The sequence below is a fragment of the Papio anubis genome, chromosome 9 (genome assembly GCF_008728515.1).
Source record: "Papio anubis isolate 15944 chromosome 9, Panubis1.0, whole genome shotgun sequence".
Lineage (NCBI taxonomy): Eukaryota > Metazoa > Chordata > Mammalia > Primates > Cercopithecidae > Papio > Papio anubis.
Window position 1 is genome coordinate 107438430 of NC_044984.1, and position 16394 is coordinate 107454823.

Here is a 16394-nt window from a genome sequence, read left to right on the forward strand (position 1 = left end):
AGTGCTGGGATTACACACGTGAGCCATCCCACCCAGCTTCATGATTTCAGATGGAAAAAATACTGAGGGATTTCCCATTCTGTAAAGAAGTTTGGCCTGGCATGGTGGCTCACACCTGTAATCCCAGAACTTTCGGAAGCCGAGGCAAGCTGATCACCTGACGTCAGGAGTTTGAGACCAGCCTGGCCAATACGGCAAAACTCTGTCTCTACGAAAATACAAAAAAGGTTAGCCAGGCGTGGTGGTGCACTCTGGAAGCTGAGGCAGGAGAATCGCTTGAACCTGGAAGGCAGAGGTTGCAGTGATCCGAGATCATGCCACTGTACTCCAGCTTGGGTGACAGAGCAAGACTCCGTCTCAAAAAAAAAAAAAAAGAGAGAGAGAGAGAAGTGCAAAATGAACCTATGCTGAGGCAATATTTCACCTATCAGATACACGATCAAAAAGTTTGATAACTGGCTGGTCTGCGTGCGGTAGTATTTACAACTAATTGATCACAAAAAGTTTGATAACTGTTTGCGAGAGTGTGGGGTGAGTGAATAGTTAACTCTTCCATGGAGGGTGATGTAACAACAACTACCAAGTACGCAAATGTGTGTACTCTTTAATTCAACTCTAGGAATTTATCTGACTGATGGATATAACTTACATATGTGTGAAATTTTTTTTATACAGGCTAGTTATTGTAGCATTGCTTGAACCAAGGAAAGACTATGAACTCCCTAGATGCCATCAATAGGGAACTAGCCAAATAAATAATGGTAAAGCCACACAATGGAGCACCACGATGCCATCCCAAACGAAGAATGCGGAAACTCTGACAGCACTGTTACAGAAAGATCTCAGTGATACTTAGTGAAGTAAAAAGGCAAGGTACAGGCCAGGTGGTGTGGCTCATTCCTGTAATCCCAGCACTTTGGGAGGCTGAGGCGGGTGGATCACTCGAGGTCAAGAGTTTGAGACCAGCCTGACCAACATGGTGAAACCCCATCTCTACTAAAAATACAAAAATTAGCCAGGTGTGGTGGCAGACCCCTATGATCCCAGTAACTCATGAGACTCAGACAGGAGAATTGCTTGAGCCCAGGAGGCAAAAGTTGCAGTGAGCCAAGATCATGCCATTGCACTCCAGCCTGGGTGACAGAGCAAGACTCCATCTCAAAAATTAATTAATTAATTAATTTTAAAAATTTAAAGGCAAGATACAGAGTACAGTGTAAAAGGCTGAAATTAGTTAATTAATTAATTTTTGAGACGGAGTCTTGCTCTGTCACCCAGGCTGGACTGCAGTGGCATGATCTTGGCTCACTGCAAGCTCCGCCTCCTGTGTTCACGCCATTCTCCTGCCTCAGCCTCCCTAGTAGCTGGGATTACAGGCACCCACCACCACACCCAGCTAATTTTTTGTATTTTTAGTAGAGACAGAGTTTCACCTTGTTATCCAGGATGGTCTCGATTTCCTGACCTCGTGATCCGCCTGCCTTGGCCTCCCTAAGTGCTGGGATTACAGGCGTGAGCCACCGCACCCAGCCAGAAAAACGCAGTATTAAGAGCACAGATTCGGCTGGGTGCAGTGGCTCACACCTGTTATCCCAGCACTTTGGGAGGCCGAGGCAGGCGGATCACTTGAGGCCAAGAGTTCAAGACCAGCCTGGTTTCACATGGTGAAACCCTGCCTCTACAAAAAATACAAAACTTAGCCAGGCGTAGTGGTGCACACCTGTAGTCCCAGCTACTTGGGAGGTTGAGGTGGGAGAATCACTTGAGCCCGGGAGGTTGAGGCTGCAGTGAGCCAAGATTGCACCACTTCACAACAGCTTGGGTGACAGAATGAGACACTGTCTCACAAAAAAAAGCACAGACTCTGGAACTAGACAACTTTGGTTCAAATCCTGGCTGTCTGACTTAATAATGTAATCTTGAGCAAATCATTGAACCCTCCGTACCTCAGTTTATTCACCTATAAAGTGGGCGTTAATAATTAGAGCACCTACCTCTCAGGGTTATGATGAACCTCCCTCACTGAGTCCATACATGTAAAGAACTTAGTGTTCAGAATAATATTTATACATTTGTATTTATTACATATAAATATATGTTGTATGTTTATATTTATAGTTACAGTATATAAATGTTTGCTGCTATTACTATTTTTAAATTATATTTAGTAGCGAGGGGGTCTCCCTATGTTGTCCAGGCTGCTCTCGGACTCCTGGGCTCAAGCGATCCTCCTGCCTCTGCCTCTGCTTCCCAAGGTGCTGGGATTACAGGTGTGACACACCATGCCCAGCCTGCTATTATGACTATTACTTGCTTATATATGTTTAAAATATTTCTAGAAGGACACACAAGAAGCTGACAATGTCAGGAAGGGAACAGAGTAGCTGGGGTGCTTATTGTAAAATCTGAATATTGAACTAGGCAAACAAATTAACTGCTCAAAAACTAAAGACAAGGCTGGGCATAGTGGCTCACACTTGTACTCCCAACGCTTTGGGAGGCCAAGGTGGGAGGATTGCTTGAGCCCAGGAGTTCAAGACCAACTTGGGCAACATAGCAAGACTCCGTGTCTACAAGATATTTCTGAAAAAATTAGCTGGGTGTGGTGGTGTGCACCTGTAATCCCAGCTACTCAGGAGGCTGAGATGGGCGGATCGCTTGAGCCCAGAGGTTCAAGATTGCAGTGAGCTATGATAGCACCACTACACTCCAGCCTGGGTGACAGAGCAAGACCTTGTCTCTAACAATAACAATTAAAAACAAACAAAAAGTAAAGACAAAAGCAACAAGAGAAATAAGTTTCCACTGAAGGCTCTGTGCTTCCCTGTGCCACGTGCTATGCCCCTGCAAATGCTCACCCTGGGCATGGCCCCCTCCTCCCTCTGCCCGTGCCCCTCGCCCACCTCTGGGATCAGCTGTAATCGCCTCCCTGCTCAGCGAGATCTTGCCGATGATGTCGTCGTGCCTGCAGGAAGGCGGGCACGTGAGGGTCCGAGTCAGGGGTCTCTTTGCCCCACCCAGAGAGAAGTGGGGGCAGGTGTCAAGGTCTGGGTGGGAGGGCACACCCTCAGGGGTGTGGATCCACATCCCCTCTCCCCTCTCCCCTCAGGTGCCCAGGCTTGGGTCTGCAACCCACACATTCCAGTTTCCCCAGCCACACACCCGACGGTGTCCTCGTCCAGCACGTAGAAGGCCAGCTGGTGGAAATCCAGAGGCAGGTGCACAGTGTACTCCTCCCCCCAGAAGGGGCCCAGGCTCCTCCAGACAGTCGCTGTCCTGCGAAAGGAGGTGCAGGGGGCTGAGGGTCCTTGGGCCACACAGGAGGCAGACACCTGGAGACCCAGACACACACACACACACACACACACACATACGGAAATCCAGACAAACACACACACTCAGAGACCCCCACACGAACCCGGCTAGAGGCCCAGACACGCACACACACCCAAGGACAGCCACTCCAAGATCCTAGATATGTACTCACCCAGGGACACTGGAGCATGTATGAATCCAGGCATAGACACACACACACACCCCAACACTCACATACCCAGAGTATCAGACATACACCAGAGATCTCAACACACACACACACAGAGGCACATACACAGAACACACACATGGTCCTACACACACACACACACACACAAGGCCCCAATACACAACTAAGGTCCCAGATACACAGAGACCAACAGACATGCACAGCGACCCGCAGAAACATATGTGCAGATATACACACACGGATTCACACTGAGACAGAGTCGCTCACAGATACATCAAGGAGGCCAGAGACAGAGACACATTTACACATAAGCAGATACACATATGCACCCTCAGAAAGTCCTAAAAATATGTGCCTTTGGGTTTGGAAAATACAGACGCCAGGCACATGCAGAGAGACACACAGAAAACAGACACATTCATGAAAATAGACATATGTCAGGAACACAGAGACACACTCGGAGATCCAGAGACACACACTCACACACACAGCTTTATACAATGATATAAAGCAGATACACATAGACACACACACACACAGAGTCATACAAACACACAGTCACTGACACACACACACACAATTCCATTCCTTCATTTGTTCATTCATTTACTCCACATTCACTTGGACTATGGGCCCAGCCTGTGCTGAGTTCCAGGGATCAGAGGAAGAGGTGTGAGGGTTTACCCCACAGATCCCCCTTCCACAGGCAGGCGCTGTCTCCCAGCAATTAGGACATGGTGGGAGAAGTCCTGGGATTGGAGTTAGCTCAAGGGCCCCTGGTTGGGTCTTGGGGGTAGGGTCGGAGGGGATCAGGGAAGGCTTCCTGTAGAAGCTAGTCAGGCAGCGTGGGGAGAGATAACGAGGACAAGGACAAGTATTCCAGAAGGCTGGAACAGCATGGGCAAAGGCCCTGTGGCAGCAATGAGTTTGGTGAGCTGAAGAATAGGAAGGTGTCTGGTGGGAATGGGGGAGGGAGAGGGGCCAGGAGACAGGAGGTGAGCAAGGGACGGAGCACTCAGGGCTTTGAAGTACACAGTGAGCAGGAGGGAGGCACAGGAGGAATGGGGACCAAGACAAGCCCAGAAGCAGGTGCACACACACAGCATCTCTGCCGTGGCGCCCCTGCAGGGGTGCTTCCCTTTACCCAGCAGAGAACAAAGATTCCGCTTTGCCCAGTAAAGACACACCCACATTTGTGGATGCAAAGTTTGGTCCTCACACCTGTTGCTCCCTTCCTCCCTCCTTTCACCACACTGTGCCCTAAGAAAGAGTGCACATATGTGCATGCGCGCGCGCACACACACACACACACTGCCTTCTTCCTCCAGCCCAGTGGCACCAACCTCAGATGGACCCCCAGTGCTTCCTCCCAAATACCCTCTTCCCCCAACCTGACCTTTTCCCAGTCAAATGTCTTCTGAACATTCCCCAGCTCCTGAGCTGAAAGGCTTCTTACAGCCCAGAGAGGGAGAGACAGCAGCCTGGGGTCACACAGAAAATCAATCTGTGGGGTTGGGGTGGTGTCAGGGACTGTATCAAGGCGCCAGCATGAGCACAGGGAGGACAGTGGAGGGAAGTCAGTGGAGGGAGGAGCTGCAGCTGGCCCCTCCCCCAGGCAGGCTCCCCACCCCCAGCTCTGAGCCCATCTGGACCCGAATAGGAGCATCCTGAATCCTGCCGTCTCCATAGGAACCAAGGCCTCAGCCACCCACCAGCCCACCCACCCCCATCAGGCCCCTGAGAGCTGTCCCTCGGCCTGCGGGGGTGGGAGCCAAGCAAGGCCCAACCTGATGTCCCCCTGCAAGACTCACAACACCCCAAACATCCTCACACCCTCACATGTGTCCACACCAGTGCCTGTGTGACCAAATCGGCAGGCACTGGTGTTCACATGCGTGTGCAGGGCAGCCATGTGCACGTGCATGTACACACACACTACACTGGTACACACACTTGAGCCTGTGCCCTGCACACCCACGAGGACATAGGCACATGGTCACAGGCGCTCACACTAGCCCCGAAACATCCCCCACCCTTGCAACTCACAAGCAGGCCCAGCTGGGCAGGTGCACACACAGACACACATGCACGCACCCATGCACACAGACATCCCCAGTGCCCGCAGCACCCGGCAGGCCCGGAACCAGCCAGTCCAGTCAAGCGTGAGTTGCCCGCCCCCAGGGAGGCCACTGTAGGAGGCATAGGCTGGCAGCGCTGAGTCAGCCCCAGGGAGCCAGCAGGGACAGCATCAGGTCCAGAGGGTGAAGGTAGGGCTGGTCGGGAAGAGGAGCTGGCAGTCCCAGCTGTGCACAAATCACCCCCCTTCAGGCCTGCGAGTCCCCCTCAGGGTAAGCACCCCTTTAAATGTGAATTCTTGGTCCCAGATACCCAGGTCTAGAAAGACCCCTCCCTTCCTCCTCTCCCCCCAGGCCTGGTGTCGCCACCCCTCACCTGGCCACCACCTCGTCGTCCACTTTCACTAGGCAGTAGGGGTCGCTGCTCCCAGACCTGCAGAAGGAGGGGGTTCAGGGAGGAAGCAGGTTGACAGGGCAGCCATGGGTGGAGGGTCCCCGTCATGACGCAGGCAGGGGAGACGGACGCACAGAGAAGGGGACTTGCCCAGGGTCACACAGCAAGTCCAGCTCAGAAGTAGAACCTCAGGAGACCAGCAGCAGATGTCTCCACCACATCTGTGCGCTCTGGGCTTCCACCCATAGAAATGGAACCGGGAGGCCTGAGGCCAGCAGGTTCAGAGTCCTGGCCCCGAAAGCCCAATGCAGAGGCCCAGAGCATGTCAGGGGGAGCGTCTTGAATGCCTGGCTTCACCACCCTCTAGCTGTGCCATCCCAGCAAGTCCCCTTCCCTCTCGGCCTCAGTTTCTCTGCTCTATAAATCAGGTGTGATGCTCACACACACACCTCCTAGGGGGCTGGAGGAACTCAAATGCGGGGCTGGATCATGGTCTGGCCCCCAGCTCTCCCCTGCAGGGGCTTTAACGCTGTGTCCCCAGCTTTTCATTTCACTGGGAGCTTCCCTGGGGAGGGGACTCCCCATTCCTCAGCCCTCCACAGGGACAGACTCAGCGGACCCTCCCTACAGGCAAAGACCAGGGAACCCAGGCCTCAAAATCAACCCTCTAAATCTCTTAAGATGTGCTGCAGCCCCTTAAGTAGCTGTGAGTCATCTGCCAATTCAGGCCAGCTCCATCCCCCCTTCATAATAACAGTCACCTGCAAATCCCAAGCTGTGTAACAGGCCCCTCATTTCCTCCTCCATCCCATCACACAGGCCTCCTTTGTCTTTCATCAGGCCCCGGGCCAGCCTCAGGGCCTTTGCACCTGCTGTTCCCTTTGCCTAAGACACTTTAGCCCTGATACTACCATGGCTGGTTCCTTCCTGCCATTCAAGTCTCAGTCCAAAGTCACCTCCTCGAGAGGCTGTCCCTGGCCACCACTGTCCTGTCTAAAATGACCTCTACCTAAAATCATCTTCTTTCTCCTTTTTTTTTTTTTTTTTTTTTTGAGACAGAGTCTTACCCTGTCACCCAGGCTGGAGTACGGTGGCGCGATTTTGGTTCACAGAAATCTCTGCCTCCCAAGTTCAAGCGATTCTCCTGCCTCAGCCTCCTGAGTAGCTGGGATTACAGGTGCACACCACCACGCCTGGCTAATTTTTTGCATTTTTAGTCCAGACAGGGTTTCACCATGCTGGCCAGGCTGGACTCCACCTCCTGGCCTCCAGTAATCCACCCGCCTCGGCCTCCCAAAGTGCTGGGATTACAGGAGTGAGCCACCATGCCCAGCCTCCCTTATTTCTCTATGTGTTTAGTATCTGTCTCCCCACCTCCCTGCCACTTCCAAACTGTGAACTCCTGGGGAGAGTCTGTGTCCCCCTCTTCCCCACCCCGGCCCCCACATCTAGCATGCATTGGCCCTCCAGAGCTATTTCTGAATGACTGGGTTTATGGAGTGCTTTCTCTGGAGGCAGGGAGTAATCGTGGAGATAGGACTGGAATCCAGTTTTGTGGGCTCGCACTCGCGTTCTTAAACCAATGCCACCTCTACCCATCCAAATGGCCCTCTCCCTCGATGCCCCAGCACCACTCCCTTGATCTCTGCCACTGTCTTTCCATCCAGTTTGTATAGATCCACAAATGCCTCAGGAAAGAGGGATGTTGGCGCTAAGAGTTGGCTCCAACCTGAACCTATCTTGCTGGATAAGCCCTTCTCTGTGCCTCAGTTTCCCTCTCTAGACTCCTTCCCTTATCCCCCTCTGGCTGGACGCTCCAATGCCTCCATTTCCCTACCTGGCTTCTATCCCTGAACACTTTAGACAGGTGATGGTCAGTGTCTTAATGAACTTCTGTGGGTCCCACCTCTGAATATCCTTCTGTGGAGTGCCCCAGGCCTCAGTTTCCCCTTCTGGCTCCATCCCAAATCCATTGGACTGGGTAACCCCAGAAGCCTCAGTTTCCCCATCTGGGCTTCACCCTCAGACACCTGTGGCTGGGTAATGCCCTGTGTCTCAGTTTCCCTCCCTGGATTCTCCACCCCAAGCTTCCTTTATGCAGGCTCCCATTCCTCAGTTTCCCCTACTACAGATGTGGAGTCAGATGGGCTGGGATCCCACTAGCAGAGGGCTGGGAGACACGCCCCGTCCTGCAGAACCAGCCTGACCTCCAGGCCCTCCTGGGAGCCGAGCTCAGCACTAGTCAGCTGCAGGGCTCTGACGCATGAGGGCCTTATCAGACTCCTATCAGGGAGGGCGACAGTGGCAAGAGGGGGTGGCTGCTTCCAGACCCCTGATCTCTGCAGACCTGTGGCCTCTCCCACGGTCCCTGACTCAGCTCGAGCTTGGGAAAGCAGGCCCCTCAGCCATCGCCTGCCCAGTCTGGTTTGGGCATGGAGTAGTCAGAGTTCAAATCGCAGCTGGGTGATCTTAGGCAAGTGACTTTGCCGCTCTGTTCCTCAGTTTCCCCATTTGTAAAATAAGAGACGCCAATAGGACTATATGAAGTGTTAAGCACAGGGCCTGTCCATACTAAGCCCTCAGTGACTGACTGCTACTATTTTTAATAGTAAAAACTCTAAAATTACCTGAAGAGGCCTCCTCCCAGGCCAGAATGGATGCCCCCCAAACCTGGCAATGCTTTAGGCAGAGTCTGGGCCCTTTCCCTTAGGAGAAGAGGGAATAAACACAGCCCAACTAAGAGCCCCCAGGCATCGAAGCCTACAGGAAGAGCCCCTTTGAAGAAGGGTGCTGACAGCTAGGGAAACTGAGGCAGGGTGGCTGGACCGCCCCCCAGCTGGGGCTAAGTGACTCCTCCCCACCCTTGCTCTAGGGCATGACCTATTTCATAGCTCACTGGCCCAGGAACTGGGGGCAGGAAGGGTGGTCAAGAGCTGCAGGAACCAGGAATGACTCAAGTCCCTTCTCCAGAGAAGCAGCAGGTTACCATGAGCCAGTGTCCAGGTGCAGGGGAGACACCCATCGCCCCCTCATGACCTCTCACCCGGACTGGTGGAGGGGCCAGAGCTCGGTGAGTGAGAACCCTGTTTCTGGAAAGGACTCCTTTCACCGCCTAGCAGCTGCCAGGCTCCCAGCCTGGCCTCAATGCCCTAACAGTGTAGGCTATCTCATTCCCAGGGGCTCTGAGGGGACATCTCAGAAAGAGGGGGGCTTGTCCAGTCACTGAACTGTCACAGCACACACTCTGCTTCTCATTCAGGGCGTGTTTATTTGGAGTAGCCGATGAGGATGAAGGGTGGCAAAAATTGCTCTCAACAGCTGCCCCCTTAACACAGCTGCAGTGTTTTGGGGGTTGGGAGTGTCATAAAATCAGGCAGGAAAGTTCTCTCAGGGAACCCACAGCTTGGGGAATCAGCACAGAGCTAAGACCGAACCTCGACACAGGTGAAGGCTCCCAATACATGCTCCGGCTCACCTGGGCCACAGGGGAACTCCTAACAGGTCTTCCACCCTCCCAGCTGGATGGGAGACCCCAGGCAACCAGACGGGGACTCCGGTCCAGAGCTCTCATTGCCCAAATGGGAAACCAAGGCCCAGAGACAAGCAGGTTCAAGGTCACACAGCACATGTCCTCCGGAGGATCCCACACCTGTCGCAGGTGCTGAGGCCCTCAGAGCCCCTCCTGAGCTCTAGGCCAAGCAGGAGGGGGACCCCCCACACACACATTCTGCTGATTCAGCAGCTGCTGACTCAGCCCCGGGGGAAGCATATCTCGGGACTTGGTAGTGAAGGGAGTCGTAGGGTCCCCCAGTCCCATCACATCTGGCTGGGGAGGGGCTCCCAGCAGGGAGTTGGCTCTTCAAGCAGTTCAGCCCCCGGGGAAGGCCCACACGAGGCTGGGAGCCACAAGACTGGGGAGCTCAGGGCTTAGGGTAAAAGGGACCCTGGAGGGCCACCTGGTGACACTCTGCAAACCTAAGCACCAGATCCACACAGGATGTTGGGGCTCATCTGATCCCAGGCCCTCCAAGGGTCCTCCCCAGGGTTCCCTTGCTAGGCCCCCACTCAGGCCTGGAGGAGCCGCCTCCAACACATGACTGGACTAAGGAAGAGACCCCCGGCTTTTTCCCTCCCAGATGTGACAGAATCTGGCCCTCTAATCCCCTCTTCAGCTCTGGAAGACCCCCTTTAGTACATCCCAGGAACAAAGACATCCCCTCCCCTGCCCAGGGGTGGGGCGGGGCATCTGCTAAGTCTAGGTGCCCCCCTGCCACCGGGACAGCCATGGGCATGGGGCCTCTCGCCCCTTTAAAGCGGATCTGCCCCAATACCAGTCTTAGACAAGAACCCCTCGCCCCCCTGCCAACCCGCTCTGGCACGCGGAAAGGGCGATCCCAGCCCCACCCCAGGCCTTGCGCGCCCATCACCCCGAAGCGCCCGAGAGGTACTCACACGTCCTTGGCGGGCAGCGCGCGGCCCTCCACCACGCGAACATTCAGCGAGCTGCTCTTGGCCATGGCGCCTAGCCACAAACTTTCCAGGCAGAAGGGCGCTCAGGTTCCGAGGTTGGACCAGGGGACGTCTACATGTCACCTGTTTCAAGCCTGGGGCCCTGCCTCGGGGTCCCGGTGCCGCCTGTCCAAGACCCGGGTAGCTGGACGGGAGACTTCCGAAGGAGGAGAAGGTGTAGGTGCCCGGGGAGGGAGCGCCCGTCCGGACTCTACAGGTAGGAGCCGTGCCGCGAGCAGGAGGAGCTCGCAGGGGGTGCAGCGGGCTCTTGCCTAGGCGTCTGGAGCTCCAGGCAAGCGGGCTGAGCGGGCAGGGGACGGGAGGGGCGGCCAGGGACCTCCCCCCAATCCCGCCTCCCATGGGGTACCCCGCCTGACCCCGGCCCCCCTCGCGCGCCCTCTGCCGGCACCCCAGTCATGCGCGCCAGAGCGCACGGGCGGCGGAGACCAGGGTGCACTACCAGGTGGGGAGGGGCCCCCATCCTGATGGGCGTGGCCGCTGGCTCCTGGTGAGTTGGCATTGGGCTCAAAAGACATGGTCTGTGTCCCCGCCTGTCCCTCATTCAACATATTCACACTTCTCCGCCCCCACCCCTCCTTGCCTACCATGCAGACACCAGCCTCCTCTCTCCAACCTCCGCACCCCCGGTACAGGAGCAAGTATTAGCGGTGGGTGGGAGGCGTCGCGAGAGAGGGTCGCATGTTCCCTGGGCGTCCGTTCAGAGTCAAGGGAGGGGCCTCGAACATCCTCTTCCATCTCGTTCTAGTTTCCAGTTAAACACAGAACCCAGACTCTGCTCTAACGTCACGGGCTGGCACTGCGGGGGAGGAAGCCGCGGCCGGATGGGGGAGGGGAAGGCTTGAAGGTAACCACTACAGCGATGATAAAAAGTCATCTACAGTTGTTTGAACACTTCATGGGTGCCAGGCACTGTTTTAAGCGCTTTACTGGGATTAGCTCATTTTTGCCTTCACAGATGTACACTACACACTGCTGCACTATTACCCCATTACCCGCAGCTTATGAATAAAGAAACTGAGGTTCAGAGGGGTTAAATACCTTGGCGGAGGGCTCACAGTCAGTAATTGATTTGCCTTCCTGGGTTCGAATCCTGGCTCTCCATTTAGTAGCTGTCTGGACTTGGGTAAGCCATTCAACCTCTCTGTGCTTTGGTTTGGTTTTCTCATCTGTTGAGTGAGGATGACATCGCATTTCAGTCACAGGATTTTGAAAGAGTTAAATGAGTTAATGAAGATAAAAGTCTCAGGACAATGACAAGTACCTAATACACGTCCAGAAAGTGTTTGATATTCTGATTGTTGTCTTTTGAGGCGTGGCCCACGCGTCACCTCTCCTGGGAAGGCTTCCAGGATGCTCTTCCACTCCAGGCAGAGATTTTCTTTCCTTTTTCTCTGCTCCAGTGGCTCCAGGTTTGTACATTTCTCTGATTTTAAATGAGATAATATGACAGGCAGGGCCTGCCCCAGGACGGATCTGTTCAGACACTTATTTCTCCCTGTGAGTTCATTGTTGACCGGCCCAAGACCTCTTAGAAAGGCCAGGCACCAGTGGGAGTGCCCCTGCAGATTGAGTGCGGGAGACGACGCCCAGACCGGCGGGACCAGGAGTGCCCTGCCCGGCTCTGCCAGCGGCCCAATGGTCTGCTTCCCAGTCTCCCTACTTGACTCCCCACCCAGCACCCCAGACAGGCTGATGAGGAACTCAGAGCCCTGGAATTCCTTCCCCAGCTGGTGGCTGCCTGGTGAGTCTCTGACCCACCAGAGACGGGGTCTCAGTTCACCCCGTCTGGGAAATGGATGTAGCGGAACAGGCTCCAAGGCTTAGAAGTATTGCAACATCCTCAGCAGGGCATGAGGGGTCATCCAGGGTTAGATCCAGAACAATAATAGCCCAAAGGAGTCGTTAAAGACCCCCTCCCGTTGTAATTTTTTTTTTAGCCCAGCTGGAGGGCAGGGGCTCCATCTTGGCTCACTACAACCTCCGCCTCCCAGGTTCAAGTCCCTGCTTCAGCCTCCTGAGTAGCTGGGAGTACAGGCACCCACCACCATGCCCAGAGAATTTTTATATTGTTAGTAGATTTTTGTAGCTTGTATTTTTATATCACCATGTTGGCCAGGCTGGTCTTGAACTCCTGATCTCAAGCAATCCACCTACCTCAGCCTCCCGAAGTGCTGGAATTACAGGCGTGAGTCACCGCGCCTGGCCCACTGTGATCTTTATCAGTTACCCCAGATCCTCCCCCAAAGAAAAGATACCACCTAAGGTGGTGAGGGGCATGGTACTTATGGTATTTGCTATGTAACTGCAGCTTTAAGACAGGAATCCTGCCCCCCACCCCCGCCGCCCCCCACCACATACATTTAGTGGAAACTACCGTTTGAGCCTTTTTCTTCTGTGAGCCTGCAAAGACCTCAGACAGGCCTCCAGATCCCCAGGACCCCTGTTGGAACCTCCCGATGATGGAACCTGAGGGGCCTGTTCCTACAGCCCCCATGGGATGCCAGCCAAACTGCCACGCAGCAATCTTGGCCCATCTTCCAGAGCTAAGCAGGAAGTTACATACCCAAACACCCTTCCCCAGCTCCCCAGGGGGAAATACCAAGGATATAGACTGTGCCAGCTGGGCCTCCAGCAAGCCAGCTCTGTCACCTGTGCAATATCTGGAGTGTGACCCCACAATTTGCCTGGGGCGCTGGCCACACTCCCCAAACTTTCCACATGGCCCAGCCATTTCCTGTTGTTCTGAGAAGCTCTGACCTGAAACTAGCAGGGAGTTGGAGGTTGCCTAGGGCAGTCCATGTCAAGGAACCAAAGTGGGAAAGGCAGACCAGAGAGAGTATGTGGCCTGCGGGGGACCATCTAGCTAGGCAGGGCGAGGGCAGGCTCGTGATTCTCCCAGGGTTATTATGAGAGTTCATCTCGAGGGCAGAGTAAGGCACATAGCATCATTCCTGGCACATAGTAGGTGCTCAAGAAATGGCCAAACCCCATCCCCAAGCTCCTTAAAGGCAAATTCATAACCTTCTTCTTGCCATCTCCCTCCATAGTCTAACACCCATGAGATACACACAGCAGGTGCTTCATAAAGACTTAAGTGGGGAGAAATGCTGAGTTCAGGGTTTACCAGAAGAAGGTTTAGCATCAGGCTGACCTGGGATTGAACCCTGGCACCTGCACTTCCAAGCCAAGTGTTCTTGGGCAAGTGAGTTACTCTCTCAGTGCCTCAGTTTCCTTATCCGTAAAGTGGGGATACTGATAGCATCCACCTCTAGAATGAGCATGAGGCTGGAAAAGAAATAAGTGCCAGGTGTTTAGCACAGCCTGGAATACTGCAAGCACTCAATAAATGTCATGGCCATTGTGGGACGTCCTGTGCCTGATACTGAGCCCCATTTGGTGGCTTAGCTCTGAGGCCAGGTCCTGGAGACATTGCCCAGGTGGAATGCCGGTCCAGCCCCAGATTACAGGTATGGACGAAGGCCCACACTTCAGTGGCCAGGGCAGTTCCAGATCGCTGAGCTGGGGGAATCTGAGGATTTTCATCCTGGCTGAGAAATCTGATGGAGAGCTTCCAAGGTCAGGGCTCCGGCCTTCCCAATGGGCCCTCTGTCCAGGACAGGCTGAGTCTTCGCTTGATCTAAGATGCTGGGCCCGGGGCCCAGGGAGGGCTCACAGACATGGAGGAGAGAGGGCTCCTCATCCCAGAAGAGGGATCAGGACTGGGCATGGTGGGGTGTCCTGGAGCCTGCTCCCATCAGCACTGGAGAGCCGACTGCGCTCATAACTTTCCAACTCCATGTTTAGCCACATCACATGGGAACTTGAAATTGACTAGGGTAGGATTTACAGTATGGAAAATGGCAAAAGCTACATTTATTTCTGAGAGCCAGTTTCCCAATACACTACTGGGCACAGGAATCCCTAGTCACATAGCTCTCTAGATACCGTTCCTGAATTCAACACCCTTAAGACTTTTCTCATATCCTCCCAATCTGCTCCCCCAACACACACTGCCTTTGTTTGATCAGTCATTTCTCTCAAGAAGGCCTTTACAGGACCAGGCATGGTGGCTCACCCCTGTAATCCCAACACTTTGGGAGGCTGAGATGGGAGGATCGCTGAGGCAAGGAGTTTGAGACCAGCCTGAGCAACACAGCAAGACCTCATTGCTACAGAAAATTTTAAAATTAACGAGGTGTGATGGCTTGCACCTGTAGTCCCAGCTACTCAGGAGGCTGAGGCAGGAGGATGGCTTGAGCCCAGGAGTTCAAAGCTGTAGTAAGTTATGATAGTGTCACTGCACTCTAGCCTGGGCAACATAGCAGGACCCTCTCTCTTAAAAAATAAGTAAATGGGCTGGGCATGGTGGCTCACACTTGTAATCCTAGCATTTTGGGAGGCTGAGGCAGGAGGATCACTTGAGCTCAGGAGTTTGAGACCAGCCTGGGCAGCATAGTGAGGCCTCGTCTCTATTATATAATTCTTTTTAATTAAATAAGTAAATAAGGCTGGGTGTGGTGGCTCATACCTGTAATCCCAGCATTTTGGGAGGCGGAGAGGGGCAGATCACTTGAGCTCAGGAGTTAGAGACTAGCCTGGGCAACATGACGAAACCCCATCTCTACTAAAAATATAAAAATTAGCCAGGCATGGTGGCATGTATCTGTAATCCCAGCTACTTGGAAGGCTAAGGCACAAGAATTACTTGAACCTAGGAGACGTAGGTTGCAGTGAGCCGATATTGCACCAGTGCACTCCAGCCTGGGTGACAGAGCAAGACTCTGTCTCAAAAACAAATAAATAAATAAGCAAAAGTCCTCCCAATAGGTTAATAAAGATTATAAGAGATGGTGGTAGGGGGAAGTAAAGCACAGATATCAATGTAAATGAATACTGCATGGCTCTTTCAAAAATGTTCTGAAGGAAGATTTAATAACAGGAAAATACTGAAAAGGCATAAATGGTGAGGAAAAGGTATATACAACCATATACACAGTGTGAGTCTGAGGCCATAAAATATTCTATGTATGTATATATAAGATCTTTTGTTGAACAAACATGTATTGAGCGCCTACTATGTACTAGATGGTATGGATATAGCGAGGTGCAAGTGAGGGATAAGACGGCCCCGTGCCGCTCTCCTGGGGCTCTCAGTAAAATAGGAAAGCGACAAAAGTAACACAGCTCAATAATATACTCACAGAGAGTAAAGAACTATGAGAAGATGATGGAGCAGACGTGGGGGCTACAGCTGGAGCTGGAGGGATTCCTTACACACAATAGCATGTCCTTTTTTTTTTTTTTTTTCTTGAGGTGAAGTCTTGCTCTGTCACCCAGGCTAAAGTGCAGTGGCACGATCTCGGCTCGCTCTGTTGCAGCCTGGGTGGCTGGAGTGATCTTGGCTCACTGGGAGGTAGAGTGGCACCTCTGCCTTCTAAGTTCAAATGATCCTCCCACCTCACCCTTCCGAGTAGCTAGGATTATAGGCATGTGCCACCACGCCCAGCTAATTTTTTGTATTGTTGTTGTTGTCGTTGTTGAGATGGACTTTCAATCTGTCACCCAGGCCAGAGTGCAGTGAGGCAATCTTGGCTCACTGCAACCTCTGCCTCCCGGGTTCAAGCAATTCTCCCAAGTAGCTGGGATTACAGGGGTCCGCCACCACGCCCGGCTAATTTTTGTTTTGTTTTGTTTTGTTTGTTTGAGACCGAGTCTCACTCTGTCGCCCAGGCTGCAGTGCAGTGGCACAATCTCAGCTCACTGCAACCTCCGCCTGGGTTCACTCCATTCTCCTGCCTCAACCTCCCAAGTAGCTAGGACTACAGGCGCCCACCACCACACCTGGCTAATTTTTTGTATTTTTAGTAGAGATGGGGTTTCACCATGTTAG

At 53.3% G+C, this 16394-nt stretch overlaps 1 protein-coding gene across 6 annotated transcripts in view; it reads right to left on the bottom strand.

Moving 5' to 3' along the window:
• RASAL1 (RAS protein activator like 1) overlaps window positions 1–11640 on the bottom strand; it is a 36467-nt gene extending 24827 nt beyond the window's left edge. For 5 of the 6 annotated variants that reach the window (XM_021922975.2, XM_021922974.2, XM_021922971.2 and 2 more), the window contains exons 1-4: window positions 10427–11082; window positions 5957–6013; window positions 3163–3276; window positions 2904–2965 (exon numbers count right to left, since the gene is read on the bottom strand). In XM_021922975.2, coding sequence (XP_021778667.2) covers window positions 2904–2965; window positions 3163–3276; window positions 5957–6013; window positions 10427–10491 — 298 coding nt within the window. In that variant the 5' untranslated portion in view covers window positions 10492–11082. The other variant, XM_021922970.2, reaches the window with a different exon arrangement.
• Window positions 11641–16394: the final 4754 nt, after the last annotated feature.